This window comes from Bubalus kerabau, chromosome 10, assembly GCF_029407905.1.
Source record: "Bubalus kerabau isolate K-KA32 ecotype Philippines breed swamp buffalo chromosome 10, PCC_UOA_SB_1v2, whole genome shotgun sequence".
NCBI classification, from domain to species: Eukaryota; Metazoa; Chordata; class Mammalia; order Artiodactyla; family Bovidae; genus Bubalus; species Bubalus kerabau.
The window spans coordinates 57,720,084-57,745,799 of record NC_073633.1 but is presented as its reverse complement, the minus strand read 5'-3'; the positions used below and the strand labels follow the sequence as shown (position 1 = coordinate 57,745,799).

At 44.8% G+C, this 25,716-nt stretch overlaps 1 protein-coding gene across 7 annotated transcripts in view; it reads left to right on the top strand.

Annotated features, from left to right (window-relative positions):
- Nucleotides 1-25,716, top strand: part of CGNL1 (cingulin like 1) — a 169,612-nt gene that overhangs the window by 118,466 nt on the left and 25,430 nt on the right. For all 7 annotated transcript variants that reach the window (XM_055537840.1, XM_055537835.1, XM_055537837.1 and 4 more), the window contains 2 exons: nucleotides 18,908-19,114; nucleotides 20,059-20,163. In XM_055537840.1, the coding sequence (XP_055393815.1) occupies nucleotides 18,908-19,114; nucleotides 20,059-20,163 (312 nt within the window). The remainder of the gene's footprint in view (nucleotides 1-18,907; nucleotides 19,115-20,058; nucleotides 20,164-25,716) is intronic.

Genomic DNA, 25,716 nt, shown 5'->3' with positions numbered 1-25,716 from the left:
CTTCTGTGTTTTCCTGAGGCCAGATAAGCGCAAGGAGTCCCCTGGAGTCCTTGGGTTCCCAAGCAGAGCCGAAGGAGCAGGTGTGCGTTTGGAATTGTGTTGTTATTGTCAGGGAGCAGGAGAGGCATTACTTAAGGGTTAACAGATAATGTCTGATGAGGTGGTTAAATTTAAGTCCGTCAGATTCTTGCCAGAGCTGAGACTGCACTGTGTGACTTTGAACAAGTCATTTAACCTCTCCAGACCCTGGTTTGCTCATCTGGAAAATGAGTGGCTAGAGCATGTGTCACGTTTCCCCTAAGCTGAGTAATTCCAGCTGTCTCAGGGGAATGAAAATTCATTCGTTAGGACAATCATTTATCAGGTTAAGTAAGAACTTTTGCCTTCAGAGAACTAGAATTTTGTGAAAATTTGGATTGAAAATGAGGCCTTAGTTTAGGGGAAAAAAAGAAAAGTGAGGAGTGTCCAATTCACACATTGCTTTGCAATTCAGGCATCTTTTCTGAGGCCGAGATGCAGCAAAGCGAGGCCGACTTCAGGCAGGACAGCCCACTTAGCAATGCAAAGGTAAACAGCACCTAATGAAGGAACCTGTTAATTGCGGACTCAATTTAGGAAAGGAGGGTGCTAAGAATTTATTTTTAGATAGGGTGTTTGGAAGTTGATAGAACTTTCTCATGGAGACATTGTTCTAAATTGAGGTTAGGTTCTCAGGCCAGATAACAAAAGTTGATCTGGCTCATGATACTGGAAATGGTGTGTGTTGATGATAAAATAATGTCAAATAAATGTGCTGTGGGCAGTGTGTGCATTGGGTGGCTATCGTTGGATAACCATTCAAATAGACTTGGACACTTAAAACGCATAGAGCCAATTAATTCAATAAAGTTGAATTGTGAGTGTCCCGTGTGCCAGGCACTGGCTGGGTGGGGAGGGCCAATGGAGAGGCAAGTTCTGACTGTGAGGAACTTGGTGGCTGGTGGTTGGTCTGCTGAGCTCTCAAGTCAGGTCGTCTGGGATTGTGCCTGGCCCTGCCGCTTACTGGCCCTGAGAATGGAGCAAGTTACTTAACCTCTTAGTGTCTCTGTTTCCTCACCTGTAATCAAAGAATTTAACAGTACCTGGGGCTTCCCTGGTGGTCCAGTGGTTAAGACTCTGCACTTCCAATGCAAGGGGTGTGGGCTCAATCCCTGGTTGGGGAGCTAAGATCCCACATGCCATGCAGTGAGGTCAAAAAAGTATAAAAACAAACAAATACAGCATTTCTCTTGGGAAGGGTAGGAGGGAGGCGGGAAACTTAAGACTAGCTAAGATGCCCATGGGGTGGGCATAGTGCCCAGCATACAGCGAGTGCTCAGTAGATGTTGTTCTGCCTGCCTGGCCAAGAGCCTTGTCCTGTGGGATGCAACGGCAGCTTCCCTGGGGCCAGTGGGAAATAGGGTCTAGTCCCCCAAGTGCAGCCCTGGAATGGGATGGGCTATGATGGAAGAGAAATGTGGGAGGAAAAAGACTTGTCTTTTTTTTTCCTCAGAGAAGTTAAGCTCCAACTTAGCAGCAAAGAGAATGGGCTTGAGGCAACAGGGTGAGCTCCTAGAGCTATCTGAGAAATGCGTGCGAGTCAGAGGGATGTTGGGGATACTCTGGCGGCAGGGGGGGGGAGAAGTGGAAAGGAGCTGGCAGCTGAAGAAAGGATGGGAACAGGAGGATCCCCGCCATGATCCCTATACTGTCTCCTTTGGTCCCTGCAGTAGCGTTCACAGGGCAGGTCCTGGGAAGGGTCTAATGGATATCTAACTCGAGGTGGCCAAAGCTTTCTTTTTTTCTTTTTTTGAGTTCAGGAACCAGGTTTCCTCTGTGGTCTCCATACAGACACATCCCTTTGAGGCTCTATTTTATTTACTAGGAGACTTTGTCTCGGGAGCTGGGGCACATAATAAATCAAGACGACAGTTGGCAAGACTCTTCCAGGAGTATTGTTTTGGTTCTGGGCCCCACATTTACAAAGAGTACTTGGTACTGCACCCCAGTAGGTGAAGAATAACCTTTGAAAATTTAGCCTAAAGAAGAAAAAACAAGCTAAGATGATGTAAGGAGGTAGGAGGGCTTTAAGTGTTTGAGAAGCTGAGATTTGGAGGAAGGACCATGCCCTTCTGGGTTGGTCCCAGTGACATTGCAGGAATGCAGATAGCAGCTCAGCATGATGGAGATGTTTCCATGGCTGGGAGCTGGAGAAGATGGAAAGGCTTGTTTTGTGATGTAGTGGGTTTCCAGCCCCAGGAAGCAGAGGCTGGATGTCTGCTTATCTATCAGCGATATGGTGGGGGTGGAGAGAGATTGGCGGGGGCGTGGTATACTGGAAATTAAGATTAGGGTTTGAACCAGAGAAACTTGGTGTCCCAAATAGCACTGACATCCTACCACTCAATAAATAAAACATAAATGAGCAAATAAATATCCAAGTCTATTTGAACTTACCTGGAAAAATACAAACTTTGGTAGGCCAGAGAGAGAAGGAAACTTTATCTGCCATATGGATGCCATAAGTTGTGTCTGACTCTTTTTGAGCCCATGGCATGCAGCACATCAGGCTTCCCTGTCCTTCACTGTCTTTCGGAGTTTGCTCACACTCATGTCCAATGAGTCAGGGATAGGCTAGATCTCTGCACATTATATCCAAGGGCGCCTCTCAAACGGTGGATCATCCAGGCTGGTGCAGTTATCTCAGGGGTCTGCTTGGGGTGCCAGGTCCCCCAAAGTCCCTTGCAGAGCAGTGCTTGTGGCCCAGGAAGTTGAAGCCAGTGCCTTGGCTGGGGGTGGGAGAGAGGCGTCTGGTCAGATGGGGTGTGGAGGACAATCTTGAGCCCAGGGTGGAAGGCCAGTCGAGGACTGGGCCCTGCATGGGGTGCAGTGTCATCGGCCCTTGCTGCCCAAGACTCGCTGAGGACAGGCAGGATAAAGGGCTTAGAGTAGGGGGAGGCTGGTAGCCCACTTCCTGAGTGGCTGCCCCTTGTGCCTGCATCCCGGTGGCGGCTCCCATGGATGCTCACGGGTGCTTGCAGCCACCCTGAGGGTGGACACAGCGTTAATCCCTGTTTGCACAGTGGGAAGCAGAGGCTCTAGTTCCACAGCTGGTTAGTGACTGAAGCAGGGTGACGATAATGATGAGGATCACTACGGTCACTGCTGTTTCTTTAGAGCCCTCTGTCTGCCTGGCCACGTGCTTCACTTTTCACAGTCACTCCCGGTAACTCCCCCAGTCCCACCCCCCACCCATGCTGCTGCTTGGTGAGTGATGTGATTGCTGTTTCCAAGGGAGGTGAAGCTCAGTAAAGAGTAACTGACTGGCTCGGAGTGTGAGGCTTGTAGGTGGCTGAGTCAAGATTTGAACCCAAGACTACCTGATGCTAGAAGCCATGCTGTTTCCTTGTTACAGCCCCACCGTCTCTTTGGGGTGCAGCAGTGGGAGGAGTGGATGGTGAATCACTAAGCGGCCTGCATGTGAGACATGTTACTTGCCCTCACATTGCATTGGCCAAAGCTAGTTGTATGGCCACATCAGACTTCAGGAAGACAGGCAAGCACTATTGTACAGATGCCTGGAGGCTCAAAGCACAATGAGTACCCCACCATGGTGATTTATGGGGCCTCAATGGTAGGTGCCCCAAATGGCCTTTAAAAAAAAACCCCACAAACAATGGGACATGGCCCTCAAGCAGTTGTGGGGTAGGTCTTTGATTGGGCTTGACTTCATTCCTCCCCTCTGTCTCTCCTGGCTCTTCTGAGAGGATAGGTGATGTTTATTTCCTCTTTTATTCAGAAGCTGAGGGACTGAGTAAAAGTCCTATCAGCAGCCATGGCTGGGAAACAATTAGTTCAAGGGGATGGAGGCCAAAGAGTCGCCGTGCCTCCTCCAGGGCTTGTGCCTGGGAGGAAGCCAGCAGTGCATGCTCTGTAACTTCTGGGTGGCACATATTAATTCCTTCCTGGACACCGTTTGTTGTACATACAGTGGCTAGTGTTCTGACACTCGGCACTATCTTCTTTCATTTTTCTTTATCCATGCAGTGAATGGACCTGTTTTTAAAGAAGACTGAACTGTAGTTCTGAGAAACAAAGTGGCCAGGTGACCACCCCTGGATTAGGACATTGCTATTGGGATTTCTGGCTCTGTTCCCTTTGCCTGGCAGTTAGAGCTAGCTGCTAACCCCTGCAGACTGGCCTGTAGGGAAGGGGCTGGAGACCATGTATGGGCTTTGCGAGAGACCAGTCTGCTCAGCTGTCACAGGAAACAACTACATCTTTGAAGGAGGAAATAAAGGTCACCCTTATTGTATGTCTTAACCCTGGAGATGGTGGGAACCAGCCTCAAAAGCATGCTGATAGTATTGGTCCAGCCTCTTCCATTCCAAACATGAGGTCAGTCCTGATTTTCTTTCTCCAGCCACTTTTATCATTGTTCCTGCAGCCATGGCGGCAGAGGGAGGAAGGAAAAAGTTGACAATTCTCTGTGTGAAAGTTGGTCTCATATGGAGTGCAAAGAGGCACTAAGGAGAATGGTCATCAGATTGAGAGTTCTTGGTCTCAGAATTTCTCTTTAAATTTTTTAAATGGAATGATTTCTACCACTTAGGGTTGATTGTTTCAGCACTAATGGAAATATGGCAGCAGCCACTATGGGAAAATTGAAGGATCTGCTTTCCCAAATAAGATTTCTGAGAAGGAAACTGCGTAGACCTGTGGGCTTGATTAAGGCCTGTTGGCTTCCAGATCAAGCCTTGGTTTATCTTGGAGGGGTCCCCACAACTCCCCAGTGGGCAGTGCCCTGGAGAACTTGCTTGTTTATCTTCTGTCTTCAGAAATCCTGTTCAACCTGTTGGAGGTGTGTCCTGACAGCAACCTGATGTTAACCATTTGTGAAGCTGTTTGGTCCGTCGGTGATGAAGTCAATCTGTCCAGGTGTCTAACCCCTGCTTTTTCCCTGACCCCACCTCCTAGTATTTTCCTGGTGATGCAGAGCTCTGGACTTAACGACTTTGTCGGGGTGGAGTCCCTTCTGCTAGCCAGTGGCCCCATGAGGGGCTCACGGCACTGGGGGGGGGAATGTTGGGTTCTATAAACAGAACTTTCACGTGCTGGTCCCAAGATTAGCATTGACTGTGGCCCTCATGGTGAGGGGGAGATGGTGTCTTAATAGCTGTGATCTGAGGCTGTTTTAATCTCCTGGACACCAAGATGAACCAAGGACATTGGGGAAATTTTTGTAAGGGTTTTTAGGGAATGGTGTACCAAAAAAAAAAAAAAAAAAAAAAAATAGCTGAAGCATAATTAAAAATCTGTAACCTAAGTTTCAGAGAAGCTCTTCTTTTAAAAAAGGTTTTTTGTTTTACAAATTTTATTTATGGCCATGCTGGCCATAAATACACATTAAAGCCTGTCTGCAGATCATTGCTGCACACAGGCTTTCTCTTGCTGTGGCGAGCAGGGACTGTTCTCTAGTTGCAGTGTGTGGCCTTCTCACGACGATGGCTTCTCTTATTGTGGAGCATGGGCTGTGGTTGCTCGGGCTTCAGTAATTGCAGCGCATAAGCTTTGTTGCCCTGCGGCATATCAGATCTTCCCAGGGCAGGGATTGAACCCATGTCCCCTGCATTGGAAAGTGAATTCTTAACCACTGGACCACCAGGGAAGTCCCAGAGAAGCTCTTGCAATGTGGTTTTCCTGGTGCTGAAGCCCCTGGCGGGCAGGGGTACATCTGCCTTTTCCCTTCTCTGGCTGACTATGGGGATTCCCCCTAAAGATGCTGCCCCACTCAGAAGAAGCTGGTAGCAAGTAGCAGAGATCAGAGACAGGAGTCAGAGGGCTGGGTGCAATCCTGGTTTGTGGCTTTGGTCTACATGACCTTATATGTAGTTGTCATCAATTGTCGTCATTTTACTGTGTGTCTGAAACATTGCTACGCGCCTGGCATAACGTCTCCATTCATTATGAGCACAATGGGGAAAACCAGGACTGAGAGTGAAACAAGTAGGGCCAGATCAGGTCGCCAGCCCCCAGGCCTGAACTCTTGTTTTGTTTCTAGTGCTAACATTCACATACTGTAAAATTCACGGTTTTCAGCATTTTAAAGTGTACAGTTCACTGGTTCAGCAACCATCACCACTGTCTTAAGTCCAAAACAAGTCCATCTCCCCCAGACAAAGCCCCTTACATCCAAACTCCCTCCTTCCCTGTTTCTTGGCAACTACAAGTCTATTTCCTTTCTCTGTGGATCTGCCTGTCATAAGTGTTTCATGTTGGTGGAATCACATTTTATGTCAAGGCCTGAACTATTATTGAGCATGTTGTCTCTTGGAGAAATTACTTGGCCTATTTGTGTGCAGAGTATTTTTATCCTAGGTATTTTTACTCCACTAGGAATATAGGTTTGTTGTGTGGCTTAAATGATAACCTTTGTCAAATGGATTCTGTGAGCAGGCATGGGACATTTTATTAGCCCGGTTTTTGTCTTGAACCTCTGAATTGCAGGCCACCCTGAGAGTAAATCTTTCTGGTTTCTTAACCATTTAAAGGGAAATGTATTGATTTACTTCACAAGGACATTGTGAAGAAACCAATGATACTTTTAGCTTATATAATCACCAGGTTACTATAGAAAAAACTGGGTATTTGAGTATGATTAAAAGGGAGTTTATTTTAGGTGGCTTTGTAAGCAGGAGAATCACCATGGGGACAACAAAAAAAATAGGATGTAAACAAAATCTTCATTAAGCATGATAACTTTCCAGCTCAGTGAGCTCTGGCAATTTGGTGACTGTGGAGACAGCAATGCTTAGTTCCATGGCAGGAAGTTGGTGTTCAGATGTTGTCCTTAGCTCTAGACACCGTGACAAGGACATTGGTTTAAAAAAAAACAAAAAAAACCATCTGAGTTAAGCAAACAGCATCAGCATTTGAAATTTAAGTTGTAGGGGTAAAGCCTCTGAAATTCTTCATTTAATGGTTGTCTAATACTGCCCAGTTTCTTCTGGTTCATTCTAGAATCTCAGACTTTTGAGCTGGCAGAGACATTGAAATTAGCTAGACTGACCAGTTCGTGTCACAGAGGAGGAGCCAGAGGGCGGATGGAAATTAAATGACTTGCCTGAAGTCATCATATAGTAAATTATTAGCTGAGTCTAACCCAGAATCCACATCTTCTAATAAAAGGAAACTGAATACTTACTTTTGCTACTCCGGCTTTGGAATCAACTCTTCCTTGAAAATATTTAGGGTTTTGGTAATGAGTAGTCTCTCCTCCTTTACGGTTTCCTTTGCTGAGTTTATTCCCATCTTCCTCACATACTACTCCATTGCCTCTGTTGGGTCAGTTTTTCTCTCTCGGTTCTCATCTCATTGTAGCAAAGAATTGAAATGACAGACCAGGACAGCTCAAGCAGGCAGGGTTTATTAAGCAGGCAGTACATTCTCAAGCGATGAGAGCGGACGAGCCCCCATAGGAGTGGTCTCAACCCTTCTCAGTTTCCCTTTTTATATCTTTTGTTACTTCCTCTGGTGGTTTCTGGGGCTTGATTGGTTGTGTTCCAAGCACACGAGGTGTGAGCCTGAGACCAATCGAGGACGGGGGCATGTTTTCCCACTGGAGGTCTTCACTCTGGTCCGTGATTTCTCTTATACAAATGAAGCATAAACCCGCAACTAATCAGACTTAGTGAGAGGTGAGGGGGTGAGAGGCCATGTGAATGAAGTATGAACTCGGGTCCAGTCAGGGAAAGGAGTGTGCGTACATTCTCCCATCGCCATTTTGGACTGCCATTTTGGGCCCTGTTTCTCTATTCTAACTACTAGGACCACAAACAGAGCTTATCAATGAGGAAACTGTATGACCAGTTCTGTAGTTCTGAACTGTAGTTCAGAATCTGTAGTTCTGAAGTACAGATAGGCTGGGGAAAAATGGTATTGGCATTTGGGAAATATAGAGAGAGAATTTTTGGAAACTCTGAGGTAACCCTTGGAGAAGGAGTTTTAAAAATGGTGTTTTTCAATGGCTCAATGTCCTTTCACCAAAAATGGTAAGTAGGCAGTCAAAAAAGAGTAAGGAAATCCCCATCACTTTATCTTAATGCAGGGATCTCAGCTTTTTGAAGCTCTCATATCTCTTTTTTGGGGAGTGGTGGTTTCTGACCTGTTTAGAGCAAGTATTACCTAGTATGTTTTCTTTAAGGATGTGAACTGAGTTCAGGGTTTGCGTAGGTCACAGTGTAAGTTGACTGCACGCCTGCAGTGGCACCCAAGCTACCTGACACCCTATCCCAGGCCCTGGAGTCATTCCAGGAAGCATAAGGTATGTGGGGACCTGAGCTGTGAATGTCTGCTGGAGAGCCTTGAGGTTTCCTCAGCCTGGACCTCACTCCTCACAGTGGGACCCACAGATTAGCCTCGCTGGCACCGCCTGAGAGTTTTTAGAAATACAGAGCCCCAGCCTGCATTCCTCCTGATTCAGAAGGAGCATTTAAGAATTCCCCAAGTGAGTCCTGTACTATTGAAATGGGAGAAGCCCTGGCTTAGAAGCCTCATGCCGGTGAAATTCATAGATATCTAAGGAAAGAGATGAAATGAGCAGCTTATGATTAAAATAGATGCTATTTCTTTTCCTCAGTAGTTTACTGTTGCTCAGGCAGGGGGAAGCTGCCACCATAACAGAGGGGACTTGGTTCTCCACACATTCAGAATGACAAAAGGACTCATCATTTGTGACCCAGGTCCTCACTGTGGACATGAAACTGATGTCCACAGCCGTGATGTGGGAAGCTGGTGGCCTCCCAGCAGGTGACCCGGACTCAAGGACACCTCGAGGACCCATCAGCTGAGCTCCTACAGCCTCACTCACTAAGGTGTGGGGGTGGCCGGTGACGTGGAACCAACGAGCCAGCGTTCCAGTCTCTGGACTAGCAGCCTCCACGCTTCAGCTATTTTCCCTCGCTCAGCAAAAAAAGGAAAACAGAAAAGAAACAAAAACTGGCTGTGGAAGAGGCCTTGTTAATTAGTAAAATCTGATGTCATGTGTGTTGGATCTGTATTCGGACAAGTCAGGAGGGCCTTGCCTTACCCGATTACTTTTTATCCATCAGGAGCGGGCCTGTCCCAGGTGTCTGGTGTGTACTTCTGCAGTGCATCAGCACCTTTGGGTCAGGAAAAACACCCAGACCTGGCTATTTGTGGTGCTGTTGGGGGAGTTTTGTGCTCATCATGGATAAAAGCTTCCCCTGGCCCTAGGTGACAGTGTGAACATTTCTAAATGTGTGCGTTAACACGTGAAAATGTGCCAGCTTCTATGCAAGTCATTATTTGCAATGAATGGTGGTACCAGGCAAAGACCGGGGCTTTGCTGTTTGTGTGTGTGTGTGTGTATGTGTGTATGTATGATAACAATTATATATTCCTCCTTCAACCACCACCACCCCCCTTTTAAATCAGTAATTAGAGCGTATGGTTAAAAGTCAACTATTTTAGGAGTAGTGGAAATTCAGCTGAATTTGCTGAGTTGCACGTTGAAACATGCTGTTTGTCTGTTTGGAAGAATTTTCTTAGTTGCCATCAGTTTGCCAGAGCATCCTTGATTGGGAAATGGGGCTAAATTTTTAATGAATTAGCCAACCAAGAAACCTGACTTGCCCTTAAAATAAGGGGTCATGTAATTTGTGCAATACAGTTGCACTGGAAAGACTGTTAAAAGATCTCGTTTCTCTCTTTTGAGAAATCTGTAGGCATGATATTGAGCTAGTTAAAATGGGCAAGTTATAGTCTGAAGCCGGGTTTGATTTAGAACCACAGTAGGTCAGCTGGACAAAGTCCTGACCTTATGAGAAATAAACGTGGGTTTTGTTGGCTTGGTTTGCGTCTTGGCAGCCACAGGAGCCATTGCTTAGTTTTACTAGCTACTTAACAATAGTGTAGGTAGGTAACCTCTTCCCTCTTTTACAAATGAGGAAACTAAGCCTCTGGGAGGCCAGACCCAGTAAAAGGGCCCAGGAAGAGACACAGCCTGGATTTGAGTCTAATCTGGTCGATTCAATGCCGAAACCGCAGCTCCATCTTCTACACTCCTAGATGCACATTTTTAGAGTTAAAACTGAGCATTGCATTCTTGAGGTGATTTATGTCTGTGTTATTCAGACTGAGATATGTGTATGTGTGCTGGGTGGGGAGAGTGCTTGCCACGGCTACAGGCAACAAGTGGCCTGTCTTCCTGGAACACCGAGAACACAGTGTCTCAATATAAAGAGATATGGAGTAGAATGAAAGTCACAGTGTCGATTGCACACTGCCCATGCATTTTGGATGGAGAAGCCCACAACTTAGACACAGTTCTCTGCATCCCTCAGGTGTCTCTCATCACCCCAGGTTGGACTTCTCTGCCCTGGGGTTGCTGGGGTGGAAAATTTGGAGAAGCACTCATGTAAGTGCAAGTCCTGGGCCATGTGGGCCTTTTCCACTCTCCCAACTATATGTGGTGAAAAGGAATTTCTTAACTATGTAAACCAGCGTGGGAGAGTTGGCACTCTGCTCTGTTTGTACAGCTGCTCCCCGGCTCCTGCTCCGCAATCTTTCATGGCCTGGAGGTATCTGAGAATTTGCTGGGAGAGGGTTTTCTAGAGGCCGGAGGAGGTGAGAACTGGACTGTGGAGGTACTTGTCCTCCAAGTGCCTATGGCCATTGTTAGTCTTTTCAACAAAAATTATATTTATTTAAACCTTTAAAAATATTTCTTGAATTTCCATAGTTCACAATTTAAAAGTTATGAGAGGGTTTGCAATGGGTTACGTCTCTCTGCCTTTTTTCATAGCCCCAGTTCCCTTCTTTACAGCTAGCCAGAGTCACCAGTTTCTTGTGTAACCCAGTAAATACATATTTACCCCTTATTTATTTTTTTTTTGTTCAGTAGCTAAGTCATGACTGACTTCTTGTGACCCCATAAACTGCAGCTTGCCAGGCTTCCCTGTCTTTCACTGTCTCTCAGAGTTTGTCCATGTCCATGTGTCCATGTCCATTAACTCATGTCCATTAAGTTGGTGATGCCATCCAACCATCTCATCCTCCATTGCCCCCTTTCCTGCCCTCAATCTTCCTCAGCATCAGGGTCTTTTCCAGTGAGTTGGCTCTTCACATCAGGTGGCCAGAATATTGGAGCTTCATCTTTAACATCAGTCCTTATCCAATGAATATTCAGGATTGATTTCCTTAGGGTTGGCTGGTTTGATCTTCTTGCAGTCCAAGGGACTCTCAGGAGTCTTCTTTATACAGACAGAAGCACACCACATATACGAGTCTATGCATTGTATTTTCCTCGTGTAATCTTATTTCTTCCCCCCACCCCGCCACCTTTTTTTCCCCCCACCTGCACAGGATATCTTTGAACTGGTGTAACTTATATAACAAATGCCTGATTGATTGGCATTTAGTTATTTTCAATCTGTCAGTATTATAGTGCTGCTATTGATAATCCTGTTTATATGTCATTTTACACACCTGTAGGGTAAGTGCTAGAAGAGAAGTTGCTGGGTCAAAGCAAAGGTACGTTATATTCCTGATGGTTGCTGCTGAGTCACCCTCCAGGAGCTCATCCCAGTTTCTAGCCCCAGCAGCTGTGGATGAGGGAGCCTGCTCCTTACACCACCACACACTGTGTTCTCCAACCTTTTGACCTTGGCCGCCTGATAGGTGAAGAAATGCTCCCAGGCAGTTTTAAGGAATGATCCAACCTTGAAAAACAAGAGAACATCTGCTATTTTTGCCTTTGTGGTGATGACCTAGTGTCGTGTTTCCAACCTTTTGGAGTGGAATTAGAGTTGATATTTGTTAACTATTTCTTATGGCTTGTCTGAATGAATAATGGATAAGATATTAAAAGACAAATCCATGTGATCTTTTTTACAAATAGATATTACATAGAGCATATGATGTAGCTAAATGAATCGTTATGAACTGTGTGCAAGAGATGTGAGTTCAATCCCTGGTTTGGGAACATCCTTTGGAGGAGGAAATGGCAACCTACTCCAGTATTCTAGTCTGGAAAATTCTGTGGACAGAGGAGACTTGGTGGACTACAATCTATGGGATTGCAAAAGGGTCAGACACAACTGAGTGCACACACATGATGGAACATCCTCCCTGCTTTTGCTGTGACATCTGACACTTAAGTTCAAAGAATCACAGAAACAAAGTATTGGCAATTAGTTAATTCAGTGAGGTCAGCATTGTTTGTCCCCAGTGACCTGTCAAAGTAGATCTTTACTGACTCAGGTCCTGGGAGAGTTCTCCTCCTCTGACACAGTTGTGAGATCTAGACCAAAGTGTTTGGAAAAGCTCTGCATAGATGAGAGTTCCCAGAGTTGGAGGAGCTTTTGGAATCTCTTTGCTGGGAAGTCATGGAGAAGAACTTGCATGTAGGACTTGCCTTGAATAAAGGGATATGATTTTTATTCTTTCAGATTCCAGCACTGCTATAAGTGAATTAGGTTTGGTTTCAGGAAAAGCAGTCTTATCCTGTGGACTTTATATGAAATCGTGGACTGGTGGTGTGGTAGTAGGGTGGGGGCAGGAACAGGGGAGCAGCTGTGAAAAGTCTTGCCAAGGGAGACGTAAGTTAAATTTATTTGTATACATAATGTGGTTTGTCACACTATGGAGACGTAAAGCAAAACACATTATCATTTTACAAATAGTCAGAACAGGACAAAGCACCTCAACACATACATGCTCCTGTAGAGTCACACTCAGCCTGTGAATGTGAGAGTTGGGATTGGGGCAGACCCTGCCACCAGATGCCGAGTGATAACCTGCCTGGTCCATCCTCCCAAGATGGATGAATGGACTCAGGATGTGTCCCGCAGCTTTCAAACAGAGGAAAGGCCGAAATTGAAACATCAAAGTACAGCATAGGGTCCTTTATCTAGCATGTCAGGTTGCCAGATACGCCCAAATCCAGCTTAAACCAGGTCTGGTTTTCAGTATCCTTGCTCTTCCTGAGATTTCTGAGGGAATGGAAGATCACTGACTGCACATGTCTGTGTTCTTGCCTTTACCAGAAAATTGAGGCCAAGATCTTCAGTCTCTTGTTCTCACTGATACCTCAGCAGACCTCAGATCCTCCATCCCCTCTGTCTGACTCAGCCTCTAGGTTTCCTTCATCCTGTTTTTCCTCTTTTTGAAAATCAGCTGTATTGAGACACTTAGCATACAATTTGACTATTTAAACTGCAAAACCAGTGGCTTTTAGCATGTTTACAGAGTTCTACAATCATCGCTATAATTTTAGAACATTTTCATCACCCCAAAACAAAACCCTATACTTTAAAAAAACAAACTATATATATATATGAGATATATATATTATTTTTAAATAGTATATGGAATCATGTGCTATATAGTATTAACTTCCTATGCACCATGTCATGACTTTTAGAAATGTTTGTTGAATTAGTGTTTTTACAGCGTTGTGTTAGTTTCAGGTGTACAGCACAGTGATTCAGTTATATTCTATTTTATATTCTTTTCCATTATAGGTTGTTAAAAATATTTCGTATAGTTACCTGTGTTGTATAGTATGTCCCTATTGGTTATTTGTTTTATATAGTGTGTATATTTTAATTCCAAATCCTGTACCCTTTGGGTGTCATCTCCCGTCTTCTTATTTCTCTCAGGCCTCAGTTCAGTTCAGTCGCTCAGTCGTGTCCGACTCTTTGCGACCCCATGAATCGCAGCACGCCAGGCCTCCCTGTCCATCACCAACTCCCGGAGTTCACCCAGACTCACGTCCATCGAGTCAGTGATGCCATCCAGCCATCTCATCCTCTGTTGTCCCCTTCTCCTCCTGCCCCCAATCCCTCCCAGCATCAGAGTCTTTTCCAATGAGTCAACTCTTCTCATGAGGTGGCCAAAGTACTGGAGTTTCAGCTTTAGCATCATTCCTTCCAAAGAAATCCCAGGGCCGATCTCCTTCAGAATGGACTGGCTGGACCTCCTTTCAGGCCTAGGCAACCACTAATTTATTTTTCCATCTCTATGTAATTGCCTGTTATGGACATTTTATATAAATGTTAATATGTGGCCTTTTATGAATGACTTCTTTGACTTAGCATAATGTTTTCAAGTTTCATCCATGTTGTAGTATGTATAAGTACTTTATTCTTTTTTCAGGACCAAATATTATTCCATCATATGGACAGACCATGGCTCAGCTGGTAAAGAACTGCCTGCCAATGTAGGAGACTCAAGAGACAAGGGTTCGATCCTGGGTCAGGAAAATCCCGTGGAGAAGCAACCCTATCCAATATTCTTACCTGGAAAATTCCATGGACAGAGGAGCCTGATGGGCTATAGTCCATGGGGTTGCAAAAAGTTGGCCATGATTGAGTGAACACACATGGTCACGGTCACGGTCACCCGTTGAGGAATATTTAGGTTCTTTCCATAATTTTGGCTACCACGAACAATACTATTCTGGAGTTTTTGCACAAGTTTTTATGTGGCAATATGTTTTCATTTCTCTTAGGTGTGTGTATATATATATATATATATATAGGAGTGGAATTGTTGGATTCCCTGGTGGCTCAGACGGTAAAGTGTCTGCCCGCAGTGCAGAAGACCAGGGTTCAATCCCCGGGTCAAGAAGATCTCCTGGAGAAGGAAATGGCAACCCACTTCAGTACTCTTGCCTAGAAAATTCCATGGATGGAGGAGCCTGGTGGGCTACAGTCCATGGGGTCGCAAAGAGACACAACTGAGCGAATTCACTTTATGATAACCCTTTAAAATTTTGAGCATTTTTTGAAACTGTTTTCCAAAGTGGCCACACCATTTTGCATTCTCACCACCATCATATGAGGGTTCTGATTTCTCTTTATCCTCCCTACCATTAGCTATTATCTTTAAAAAAAAAAACAAAAAAACATAATTTTATTTATTTTTAGCCTCAGAGCATGACATGTAGGATCTTAGTTCCCCAACTAGGCATTGAATTCCAACCCTCTGCATTGGAAGCAGAGAGTCTTAACCAGTAGACCACCAGGGAAGTCCCTATTATCTGACTCTTTGATTATTGCCATCCTAGTGGGTGTGAAGTGACTCATTATGGTTTTGATTTGCATTTTCCTAAAAACTAATGATATTGAGGATCTTCTCATGTACTTGTTGGACTTCAGGAACTGTTTAGAAGCTTGAGAGTGGAGTGAAAATTTATGCTAGCAAATTGAAGTTCTTTTCAGAGTTATATCAGTAAACCAGAACTTAGTCTATGCGTTCCCACTAAGCATTTAAAAATACATTTCTTTTCTTAAACGGGGAAAAGGTTCTATCCTCGAGTCGGGAAGACCCCATGAAGAATGAAATGGCAACCCATTCCAGTATTATTGCCTGGAGAATTCCATGGACAGAGGAGACAGGCAGACTACAGTCTATAGGATTGCAGAGTTGGACATGACCATGTGACTAACTTTCATTTTTTCTTTCATATATATATATGGAATAGATATATATATAGTCTTTGAAAGATGTCTGTTCAGATCCTTTGGTCATTAAAAAAATTGAGTTGTCTTTTTATTGAATTGAAGATTCCTTTATGTATTTTAAATATGAATTGTTCATCAGATATATGATTTGTAAATGTTTTCTCTCTTGTTGTGGATTATCTTTTCACCTTCTTGTTATTACCATGAAAGGTTTTGATTTTGATAAGATCTAGTTTATCTATTTTCTTTGTTTTTTTTATTACTTGTGTTTTGGTATTGTATCTTAGAAGCCTTACATAATTCAAGCTCATGATATTTACTCCAGTGTTTTCTTTTAGAAGAGATTTATAGTTTTAGATCTTACATTTAGGTATATGATCCATTTTGAGTTAATTTTTATGTGTGGTGTAAGGAAGGGATCTAACTTCATTCTTTTGCATTTGGCTTGGCTTGTTGAGAATCAGTGGACGGGTTGATTTTTAGACTCTTAGTTTTATGCCATTGAACTACATGTTTATCCTTACGCAAGCACCACTTGCTAACTGTATCTTTGTAGTCTCTTATCTCTTGATGGGAAAGTTAGGGCTGTTGCTGTTCAGTGGCTAAGTCTTGTCCAGCTCTTTGCGACCTCATGAACTGCAGCACTTCCTGTCCTTCACTATCTCCCAGAGTTTGCTCAAACTCATGTCCATTGAGTCAGTGATACCATCCGTCACTCCCTTCTCCTCTTGCCCTCAGTCTTTCCCAGCATTAGGGTCTCTTCCAATGTGTCAGCTCTTTGCATCAAGTGGCCAAAGTATTGGAACATAGCTTCAGCATCAGTTCTTCCAGTGAGTATTCAGGGTTGATTTTCTTTAAGATTGACTGGTTTGATCTCCTTGCAGTCCAAGGGACTCTTAAGAGTCTTCTCCAGCACCACAATTTGAAAGCATCGATTCTTCATTGCCCAGTCTTCTTTGTGGTTCACCTCTCACATCCATACATGACTACTGGAAGACCATAGCTTTGACTATATGGACCTTTGTGGCAAAGTGATGTCTCAGCTTTTTATTAAGCTATCTAGGTTTGTCATAGCTTTCTTTCCTAGGAGCAAGCATTTTTTAATTTCATGGCTTCAGTTACCATCTGCAGTGATTTTGGAGACCAAGAAAATGAAATCTGTCACTGCTTCTACTTTTTCCCTTTTGTTTGCCATGAAGTGATGGGAGTGGGTGTCATGACCTCAGTTGTTTTTTTTTAATGTTGAGTTTCAAGCCAGCCCTTTCACTCTCCTCTTTCACCCTTATCAAGAGGCTCTTTAGTTCCTCTTCACTTTCTGCCATTAGAGTAATATTGTCTGCATATCTGAGGTTGTTGCTATTTCTCCTGGCAGTCTTGATTCCAGCTTGTGAGTCATCCAGCTTGGCATTTCACATACTATACTCTGCATAGAAGTTAAATAACGGGGCGACAGTGTATAGCCTTCTCATTCTCCTTTCCCAATTTTGAATCAGTCTGTTGTTCCATGTCTGAATCTAACTGTTGCTTCCTGATCTGCATACAGGTTTTTCAAGAGGCAGGTAAGGTGATCTGGTATTCCCATCTCTTGAAGAAGTCTCCACAGTTTGTTATGATCCACACAGTTAAAGGCTTTAGCGCAGTCAATGAAATGGAAGTAGATACTTTTCTGGAATTCCCTTGCCTTTTCTATGATTCAGTGAATGTTGGCAATTTGATCTCTGGTTCCTCTGCCTTTTCTAAACCCAGCTTGTACATCAACAGGGTCTCGATTCATGTCCTGTTGAAGCCTAACTTGGAGGATTTTGAGCATAACCTTACTAGCATGCTAAATGAGCACAATTATCCAGTAGTTTGAACATTCTTTGGCACTGCCCTTCTTTGGGATAGGAATGAAAATTGGCCTTTTCCAGTCTTGTGACCAATGTTGAGTGTCCCAAATTTGCTGACATGTGGAGTGTAGCACTTTAACAGCATTATCTTTTAGGATTTGAAATAGCTCAGCTGGAATTCCATCACCTCCACTAGCTTTGTTCATAGTAATACTTTCTAAGGCCCACTTGACTTCACACTCCAGGATGTATGACTTTTAAGATGCTGAGCCAAAAAATAGAAGCCCATGTGATATCTGAAATTAACAGTAATCATTCTGTAGTTGTTGCCATTCCTTTCAGTTATGGATTGTGTGCTGCACATTCTCATTTTCAGATGAGACTACCTAGAGTTTGCACAAGGAACTATATCGTAATTTAAGCATATTTTAATTTCCATTTTATGTTAGACATTTAAAAAAACTTACAAGTAGAAATTGCCCTTCATCAAGAGCTGTACATGATTAGGAATCAGGAAAGCGAACTCATTGGTGGTTATAAGACTAGGTTCTGGATTTGTTCTGCTTGAATACATTTCCTCCTACATGAACTTCGACAAGTTCCTCAGTCTACCCAAGTGCCAGTTTCTTTGTCTTTAAGAAGAGTAATAACCACTTGGGCTTTCCTGGTGGTCCATTGGTTAAGAATCTGCCTGCTAACACAGGAGACATGGGTTTGACCCCTGATCTGGGAAGATTCCACATGCTGTGGGGCAGCTAAGCCCATAAGCCAAAACTTCTGAAGCCCACATGCTCTAGAGTCTGTGCTCTGCACAACAGGAGAAGCCACTGCAATGAGAAGCCTGCTCGGCACAACTAGGAAGTAGCCCCCACTTGCCACAACTACAGAAAGCCCACACACAACGAAGACCAGTGAAGCCAAGGAAGAGACTAGAAACCACCTCCTAGAGTTGTTAAAAGGTTGAAATTTCATGTCAAGGACACTGGTATGGTTCGGCAAAACTTTTCTGTAAACAGCTAGATAATAAATATTTTAAACTGTGGCCCCAAGTCCTGACACAGCTGTTATACCACGGAAGTGGCCATAGATAGTATGTCCCCAAATGGATGTTGCAGAGTTCCAGTAATGCTTGATTTATTTTAAAATTTTATTTGTGTATTTGGCTGCATTGGTTCTTAGTTGTAGCATGCAGGATCTTGGTTGCAGTGCACGAGCTTTCTCAGGTTGCAGTGCTCTGGCTCCAGGGGGCAATGCTCAGTAGTTGCAGCATGGGCTTAGTTAGTTGCTTAGTTGCTCTGTCACATGTAGAATCTTAGTTCCCCAACCAGGCATCAAACCCATGTCCCCTGCATTAGAACCATAGGGTCTTAACCACTGGACCGCCAGGGAAGTCCTGACACTTTAGTTTTAATAACAGGTGGTAGCCTGGACCTGTAGGCTGTAGGGTGCCAATCCCTGGCTTAGCATGCTGTCTGGAACGTAGTGGGTTTTAAGAAATGTCAGCCATCCTTGAAGCTGGGGGCTGGGCCTTGACTGTGGCTCCCATGCTCACCTGTTCCATGTCTTTACCAGAACGTCGAGGTCCTGGCCAGTCGGAGCAGTACCGCAGAGCAAACCCAGGTGGGGGCAGAGATGCGCGTAAAGGCTCTGCAGGAGGAGAATGAGAAGCTGCGGGGGAGTGTGGAAGAGCTGGAGCGCACTGTGGCTAGGCTGCAGAGGCAGCTTGCTGACCTTCAAGATGATGAGGCCAAAGCAAAGGAGACTCTTAAGAAGTGCGAGGTGAGGCTTTCTGGGCCCCCAACTTGGGCTTTGCAGCCACGGATCCTCCTTTCCTGTGTGAGTGACTTAAGAAGCTGAAAGGGATTTATTACCATAATCAAGTAGGAAAGGTCAAGGTGGCTGTGACTGCCTCTCTGTAAACCATTGCTTTTGTTCCTCTATGCGTGGTACAAATGGGAGACGGCTTTTGAAGATGCCTGGAACAAGTCTGATGGAGTTGGCGTGGGGACCTCAGGTGCAGGCACAGAGGTCCCCGTTCGCCCAGACATCAGGTGTGCTCAGCCTTTTCACACTGAGCCGAGGCCTCCAGACACCCGAAAAGGGCATCTTAACCCTACCATCAGGCCCACTCTCACTCGTGACTGTTTTTTCTTTTTTTAGCAGTTGGTTGATGGTTTTTGAGGTCATGCAAGTTTTACCAAACCAGTTATCTGGTTTTCCAGATCTCTAGCAGTAGGAGACTGTTAGCAAGAGACACGCAGTAATAGCTGTGAAAAATGGCAGCTGACAATAAACAGAGACAAAAGAAATGTGATGGGAGGTGTATTCTAACAGGTTTCCCAAATGGTCACCGTGAAAATCCCCTGAAAAGCTTTTTCTCAGACTGTGTGCCTGAGTTCTTTCAGTGCTTGAGTACTGAGTTGATTCATACTTGAGTTCGTTCATTTTTGTTGCTGACGCTCCTGTGCTGAGGGTGGATATCTGTATTTTCCCCCAGATCATCTCAGATGACTGGTTTGGATGTTCATTTCTGGCTAAGCATGGCACTGCAGACAGCACACACATCTGTTTTGTGCTACTGTGGGCCCATGACAGGTGTATGGTGCCCGTAGCCCCTGCCGGCTGTGTCTGTGGATGTCCCCTGCCTGCCTTTCATGCTGCTGAGTCAGCTTAGTAGGCACGGCACCCATCTGAGTGTGCATTAACCCCATGTTTCTTTGTAGGGAGAAACTCGGCAATTAGAAGAGGCCCTTCTGCATGCAAGAAAGGAAGAGAAAGAAGCCACATCAGCCAAAAGAGCCCTGCAGACTGAGTTGGAAGAGGCTCAGGTAAACACTGAGGGTCCTTATCCCCCCACAGAGGAAGCACGAGAAGGAGGGACATGTCCAGATCGCCACTGGTCCTGTCCTTCCTGGCTGCTCCTTCCATAATAACCATCACGGACTTGCGACTGTCTATATAAGCCAGCAGTTCTTTTTATTCATTCATTTATTTATTTTTGGCTGCTGGGTCTGTGTTGCTGAGCAAGCTGTTCTCTAGTTGTGGTGAGCAGGGGCTGCTCTAGAGTTGTGTCTTCTCATTGCAGTGGCTTCTCTTGTTGCGGAGCCTGGGCTCTAGGACTCATGGGCTTCAGTAGTTGTGGCTCCTGGGCTCTAGAGAGCAGGCTCAATAGTTGTGGATCACAGGGCTTAGTTGCTCTGTGACATGTGGGATCTTCCAGGATCAGGGACCGAACTTGTGTCTCCTGCATTGGCAGGCGGATTCTTTACCATCGAGCCACCAGGGAAAACCAGGTGTTTTTTTTACCTGGGGGACATTGGAGCAATGTCTGGAGATGTTGGTTGCCACAGATGAGGGGATGCTACTGGCATCTCGTGGGTGGAGGCCAGGGCTCCTGCTCCCATCCTACACAGCCCAGGACATCCCCACAGCTGTGAAGCACCCAGATGTCAGTAGTTCTGGGCTGAGCAGTCCTCCAGACATGGAAGAGCCTGACAGCTTTCCAAAGATAAAATACGAACTGTGTGAGAAGGCCAACAGAATCAGTCCCCAGGGCACTGTGGAGTTGCTCTGTGGCAGAAGCCGATTTCCTCTCTCCTCTGGGCAAATAGATGCCTCAGAGCACAGTCCTTCAAGAGGGCTATTAAACAAAGCCCAAGGAAGTCCTTTCCTTGAAACTGGATAGCTATCTCTATTCAAAATCAGCAGATTCTTAGAAAATTAGTTTTTCCCATTTGAAGGTTAGAAAAATTGAAGTAAGTCCTTTTTTAAAAAACAACAACAACAAAGTCTGCACTGAGGTTCTGAATAGACTTTGCACAGTGACCTCAGTGTGATCCAGGTATGTCCTTCCTTCTACCTGCTCTGGAATTTTAAAGAACCAGCAGCATCAGGCATCCCTCAGGTGAGTTTCTGAGGAGGTAAAAGCCAGTTATTTTGAGCAGCTGTTTTAGAGGAGTCTGTTACAGTGTTTCCTTAGGACTTGGGTGTCTGTAAGGGAGGGTGAGGCAGGGGCATGTGAGAAGTGTCAGGGGCCAAGTCAGGATTCAAATTTGTAAATGCCTAATTGCAGCATTCCTTTCATATACAGCATCATCTCCTCAGGGCTAGAGGAATGTGTACCGGGGTTCACTCAGGTCAGCCACAGCTCAGGAGCCCCCACCCCCAAATCTGCACCTTCTCTTTGGCTTTGGACAGAGACTTTGTTCTTGCATGCAGTAAATTCCTGTATTTTCTTCATTTTGGTGTCTTAGCTTTGGATTTCTTTTTCTTTCTTTATTAATCTAGATCTTTGTTATTAACTCTTGTTTGGTAGGTTTTGTGTGAACGGCGGTTGCCCTATGCTGCTGTTTAAGGCTTATGGTGGCTACAACCCAGCAGTCAAAGTGCAGGGTTTACATCTCTGAGCTTCTTGGGGACAGAAAGAGAGGAAAAACATTTGTATTCTGTGGGGGCAAAAATCTGCACTTTTGTGTCACATCCACACCAGACACTGGGTACAGCTGTTACAGGCTCCGTCTTTATCATCCTTTGATCAAACCAGAAACTTTCACACAGAAGGAGGTGGTTCACCAGCTGTGAATCTGCAGCTCACAGCTAATTCAGTGGAGAGAACAGATGATGGCCTCAAGGTCTAAAGATCTTAATGTGATCCCTGCTGGCCTCTACCTCCGGATCTCCATTCCTGCCTTCAGAATTATCCCTGACATGTTACTTTTGTTCAGGCCTGTTTTCCCAGTGGTGTTGAGATGATGAGACTGCTTCAGGCAGCATGTGGCTGTGCTAACCACTGGCAACATAATCCGGCAGGAATTTTAAGAGGGTCCGGCAGTCTCACCATCATTATCTGAATTATCTTGTTTCAAAAGTAGTGCTATGGAAAACACACCATCACTCAAAACTACTTTGCTTTTTCTCAATTTGGGGACCAAACAGTCATTCCTTTAGTTCATTCTGCATGCCTCTCCCAAAACTGACAATCAAAAGGGAACTTAACTCTTAGAGGAAGAGGAGAGAGTAACTTTTTTTTTTTCTTTTTCCCACATAAGCATTTTATATTTCAAAATTTTTGTGTCTTTAACAATCTGCTGCATCTTCATGTATGATAAATATATTTCTTGCCATTGTAGGTGAAGACCTTGTGAGCTTAGGTCTGGTTTATTCTGGATCAGTCAGACAGAGCAGGAGTTCAAAGTGGGTACCGTTCTTGGTTTACTTCAGCCCAACCACTTGGTTGAGGATTGGGCTGCTGTGTAGACATGTTTAAACTGCGTTCATGGCAAAGATGTCTCTGATTACCTTGAGAAATGGCTTCTGCAGATGAGGGGGCCATAGTTCTTTTCTTCAGGGAAGGGTGATGATATATGTTCTGTTGATAATATATGCTTTGTTTGCCTGTACCTCCCACCGTAGCAGACTTCTATGTACTGAGACCACAGAAGAAGAAAGCCGCCACGCTTGTCACAGTCCACAGTTAACGTGTGTCAAGGGCTCTGAGATCCAATTCTTTCTGATCAAGCCTCCCATTCCCTCAAGCCCCTCTGCTCACCTGCCACATAGTTATTGTTAATACGGACTGATGGAGGCCTTGCTCAGCCATACAGTAAAAGGCTTTGCATCTACTGAGATAACGGTCCCCAAGCTCAAGGGCACTCACTGTACGTCTACCAGCCTTGTGTTCTGGATTCTCCACTTTGACAGATTTTCCTCAAATTTTGTCCCAATGTTGGTCAAGAGACTTGCATGGCTGGTCTTGGAAATGCGGTCACTGTAGCTATAGAGCATTTCACACCTAACTCCTAAATGCAAAGTTGCCAAGTTTGCTGTTTTTCATGTGAATCTGGGACATATTTTCTCAGCAGTGACTTATTAGAAACTATTTCTTGAATCTCCCAAGAGGCAGAGCATTGTTTGAACAGCATTTCTAAACTTTTGAGTGTATCAGAATTATCTGGGTAAAACTTTCAAATGCAAATGTATGGGCTCCACTCTAAGAAAAATTGTGATTCCATCAGAAAGGGCTAGATTCTGTATTTTACATAAGGAGTCCACCACCCTTGCTTGGTGATTCTGATATAAGAAATCTTTAGATCACTTTTGGGGATGGGTGTTAATTTGCAACCACAGAGATTTTTTTATCCTGTGCCTAATAGTGAATCTGGACTATGAGACATACTCAGATAAAAAATCTGTTCCTTGCCTTTATAGGTCTTACTGCTATGCAATAGAGGCAAGCATGCAAGAAATATTTAAAAAATGATTTAGCAAAATTATTTTTCTAGGCAAATGTGTATGTGTTAAGGTTGGGATGGGGTGTGTTGGTCAAGCCCAGCTCGGATTGTTTGAGTCTCAGGAGTCTTTAGTAGCACAGGAGAGCAGAGCCTGGGCCAGGGAAGGGGGTGTTGGTAGCGGAACCCATCCTGAGCCAAAGGTAAAGCAGAAGAGCTTTCACCTTGTGGGAGTTGAATGGAGTCGAGGCTGGCTTGTCTCTTGGCCTGGAGCCCCTGAGATTTGGAATCCAAAAGGAAGAAAGAGAGGCTGGGGGATCTGTAGGGGTAGGGGTTGAGTTGTATCCTGGCAGTTCTACGGGAAGGCGATGATGTCCCTCTGTGAGTGGTGGTTTAGTCACTAAGTCGTATTTGACTCTTTTGCAGCTTCATGGACTGTAGCCCTCCAGGCTTCTCTGTCCATGGGATTCTCCAGGCAAGAACACTGGAGTGGGTTGCCATTCCCTTCGCCAGGGGATGTTCCTCACCCAGGGATCGAACCCGAGTCTCCTGCATTGGCAGGCGGACTCTTTACCACAGAGCCACCAGGGAAGCTGGTATCCCTCTATATTTGTTGCTTTCCAAAAATTGCCATTCTGAGATACCTGTTCCTGAGAGTTTGCTCCCACACAGTGGAACCATGCCTCACTTAGCTTGCCCTGTGTGCTGCCCCTTGCTCTCGATGCACTAAATCAACCACAAACACGAGTCCCAGGGTTGACCCTCTGTCTGGTGTGTGCCACACTGACCGTGGTGGCTCTCAGTCCTGCTCATTGCCCCACACTGAACTTCCGACTCCCTTTCTCCTTCCATCCGCTCTCCCCAACTGCTTTTTTTGACGTTGGTTCCTTGCAGCAATTAACTGCAGTGGCCTGGCTGTGCTGGCTTGTTTCTCTGAGCACAGTCCTCCACAGGTGGCTTTTTGGCCCCAGGCCGTGTGGCTGGCCAGTGGATCTGTTCCAAAGCTTTGCAAACCAGAAGTGCCTGAAGTGCTTTGTGATTTCAAAATGCCTGAGTTACTGCATGTGACTGCAGCTTGTAACCTGTTAAGCACTGTACAAATATAACCATTGTCCTTATACAGCCTCTGCAGGGACACAAGACTTGAGTAGGTCCCAAACAGTACCTGTACTAAATCACATTCAGCCCTCAATGCCTGATGCCATTTTTCTGATCTAGCTGTGTTTGGGTTATGCTCCACTATTCTGAGCTGTGCCCCTTCATGATATCCTTATGCCACAGCCCTTCATTCTTAGCCATTTAAAGAAGCTACTATAGCGTTCCTAAGATACCTTAGGATTTTTTCTTTCTTTTAGAATTGCATGTTCTTTTTTTTTTTTTTTTTTACATAAAGGACATCAGTCTGTATAATGTTGTGAGATGAGAGCCTCAGAGGAACCCAGGGGAAATATTGCACCCAAGATGTTACATTTTGTAAGAGGTACTAGTATTTGGTGTGATTCACTAAGTAACCATTCATCTGTCTTTTTCCTAATGAGTGTCTTCTATTCCGTACCTCTTGTCCAGCAGGCTCCTCAGCCCGTAGATTGCCAGATTCCTTCTCTTCTGTGTGTGAGTCCATCTCAGGGATTGTTGATTATAACTCCCCCTGCCCAAGTGGAATCTTGGCCCATGGGACAATTTCTCTTTCCTTATAGTTTGATTTTTAGCTATTTTAATTGTAAGAACCATCTACATAGCAGAGACAATGCTAGAACATTAGGTGCAATGCTGTATATCACAGGATGTGAATTGCCGCATGGGTCGAAGTTAGTCTACTGTATAACTTACCCGCAGTTTTTTAGCATGAGCTCTGCCAGGTTTTTGGATACTATCCTGAATCACCATCCCCAGCAGCCTTGGCCGTTTTCTGTATTTCTGTAATGTATCTTTCATCTGCCCCTTCATTCCTGCCTGTGTTTTTGGTGAAGTCAGCTTTCATTTTGGTCCCTAAATTTCAGAGCTGACAATATCCTCGTGTCTCTGTAATGGCTTTATTTGGATCCTTATCAGTGATGTAGCAGGTCTGATTACTTTGTGGTGTGGCTGTGAAACTCCCTTTGCCACCCGTCCCTGCAGCTGCCCTGGCAGGTAGGTGACAGGACTGTCCTCTCC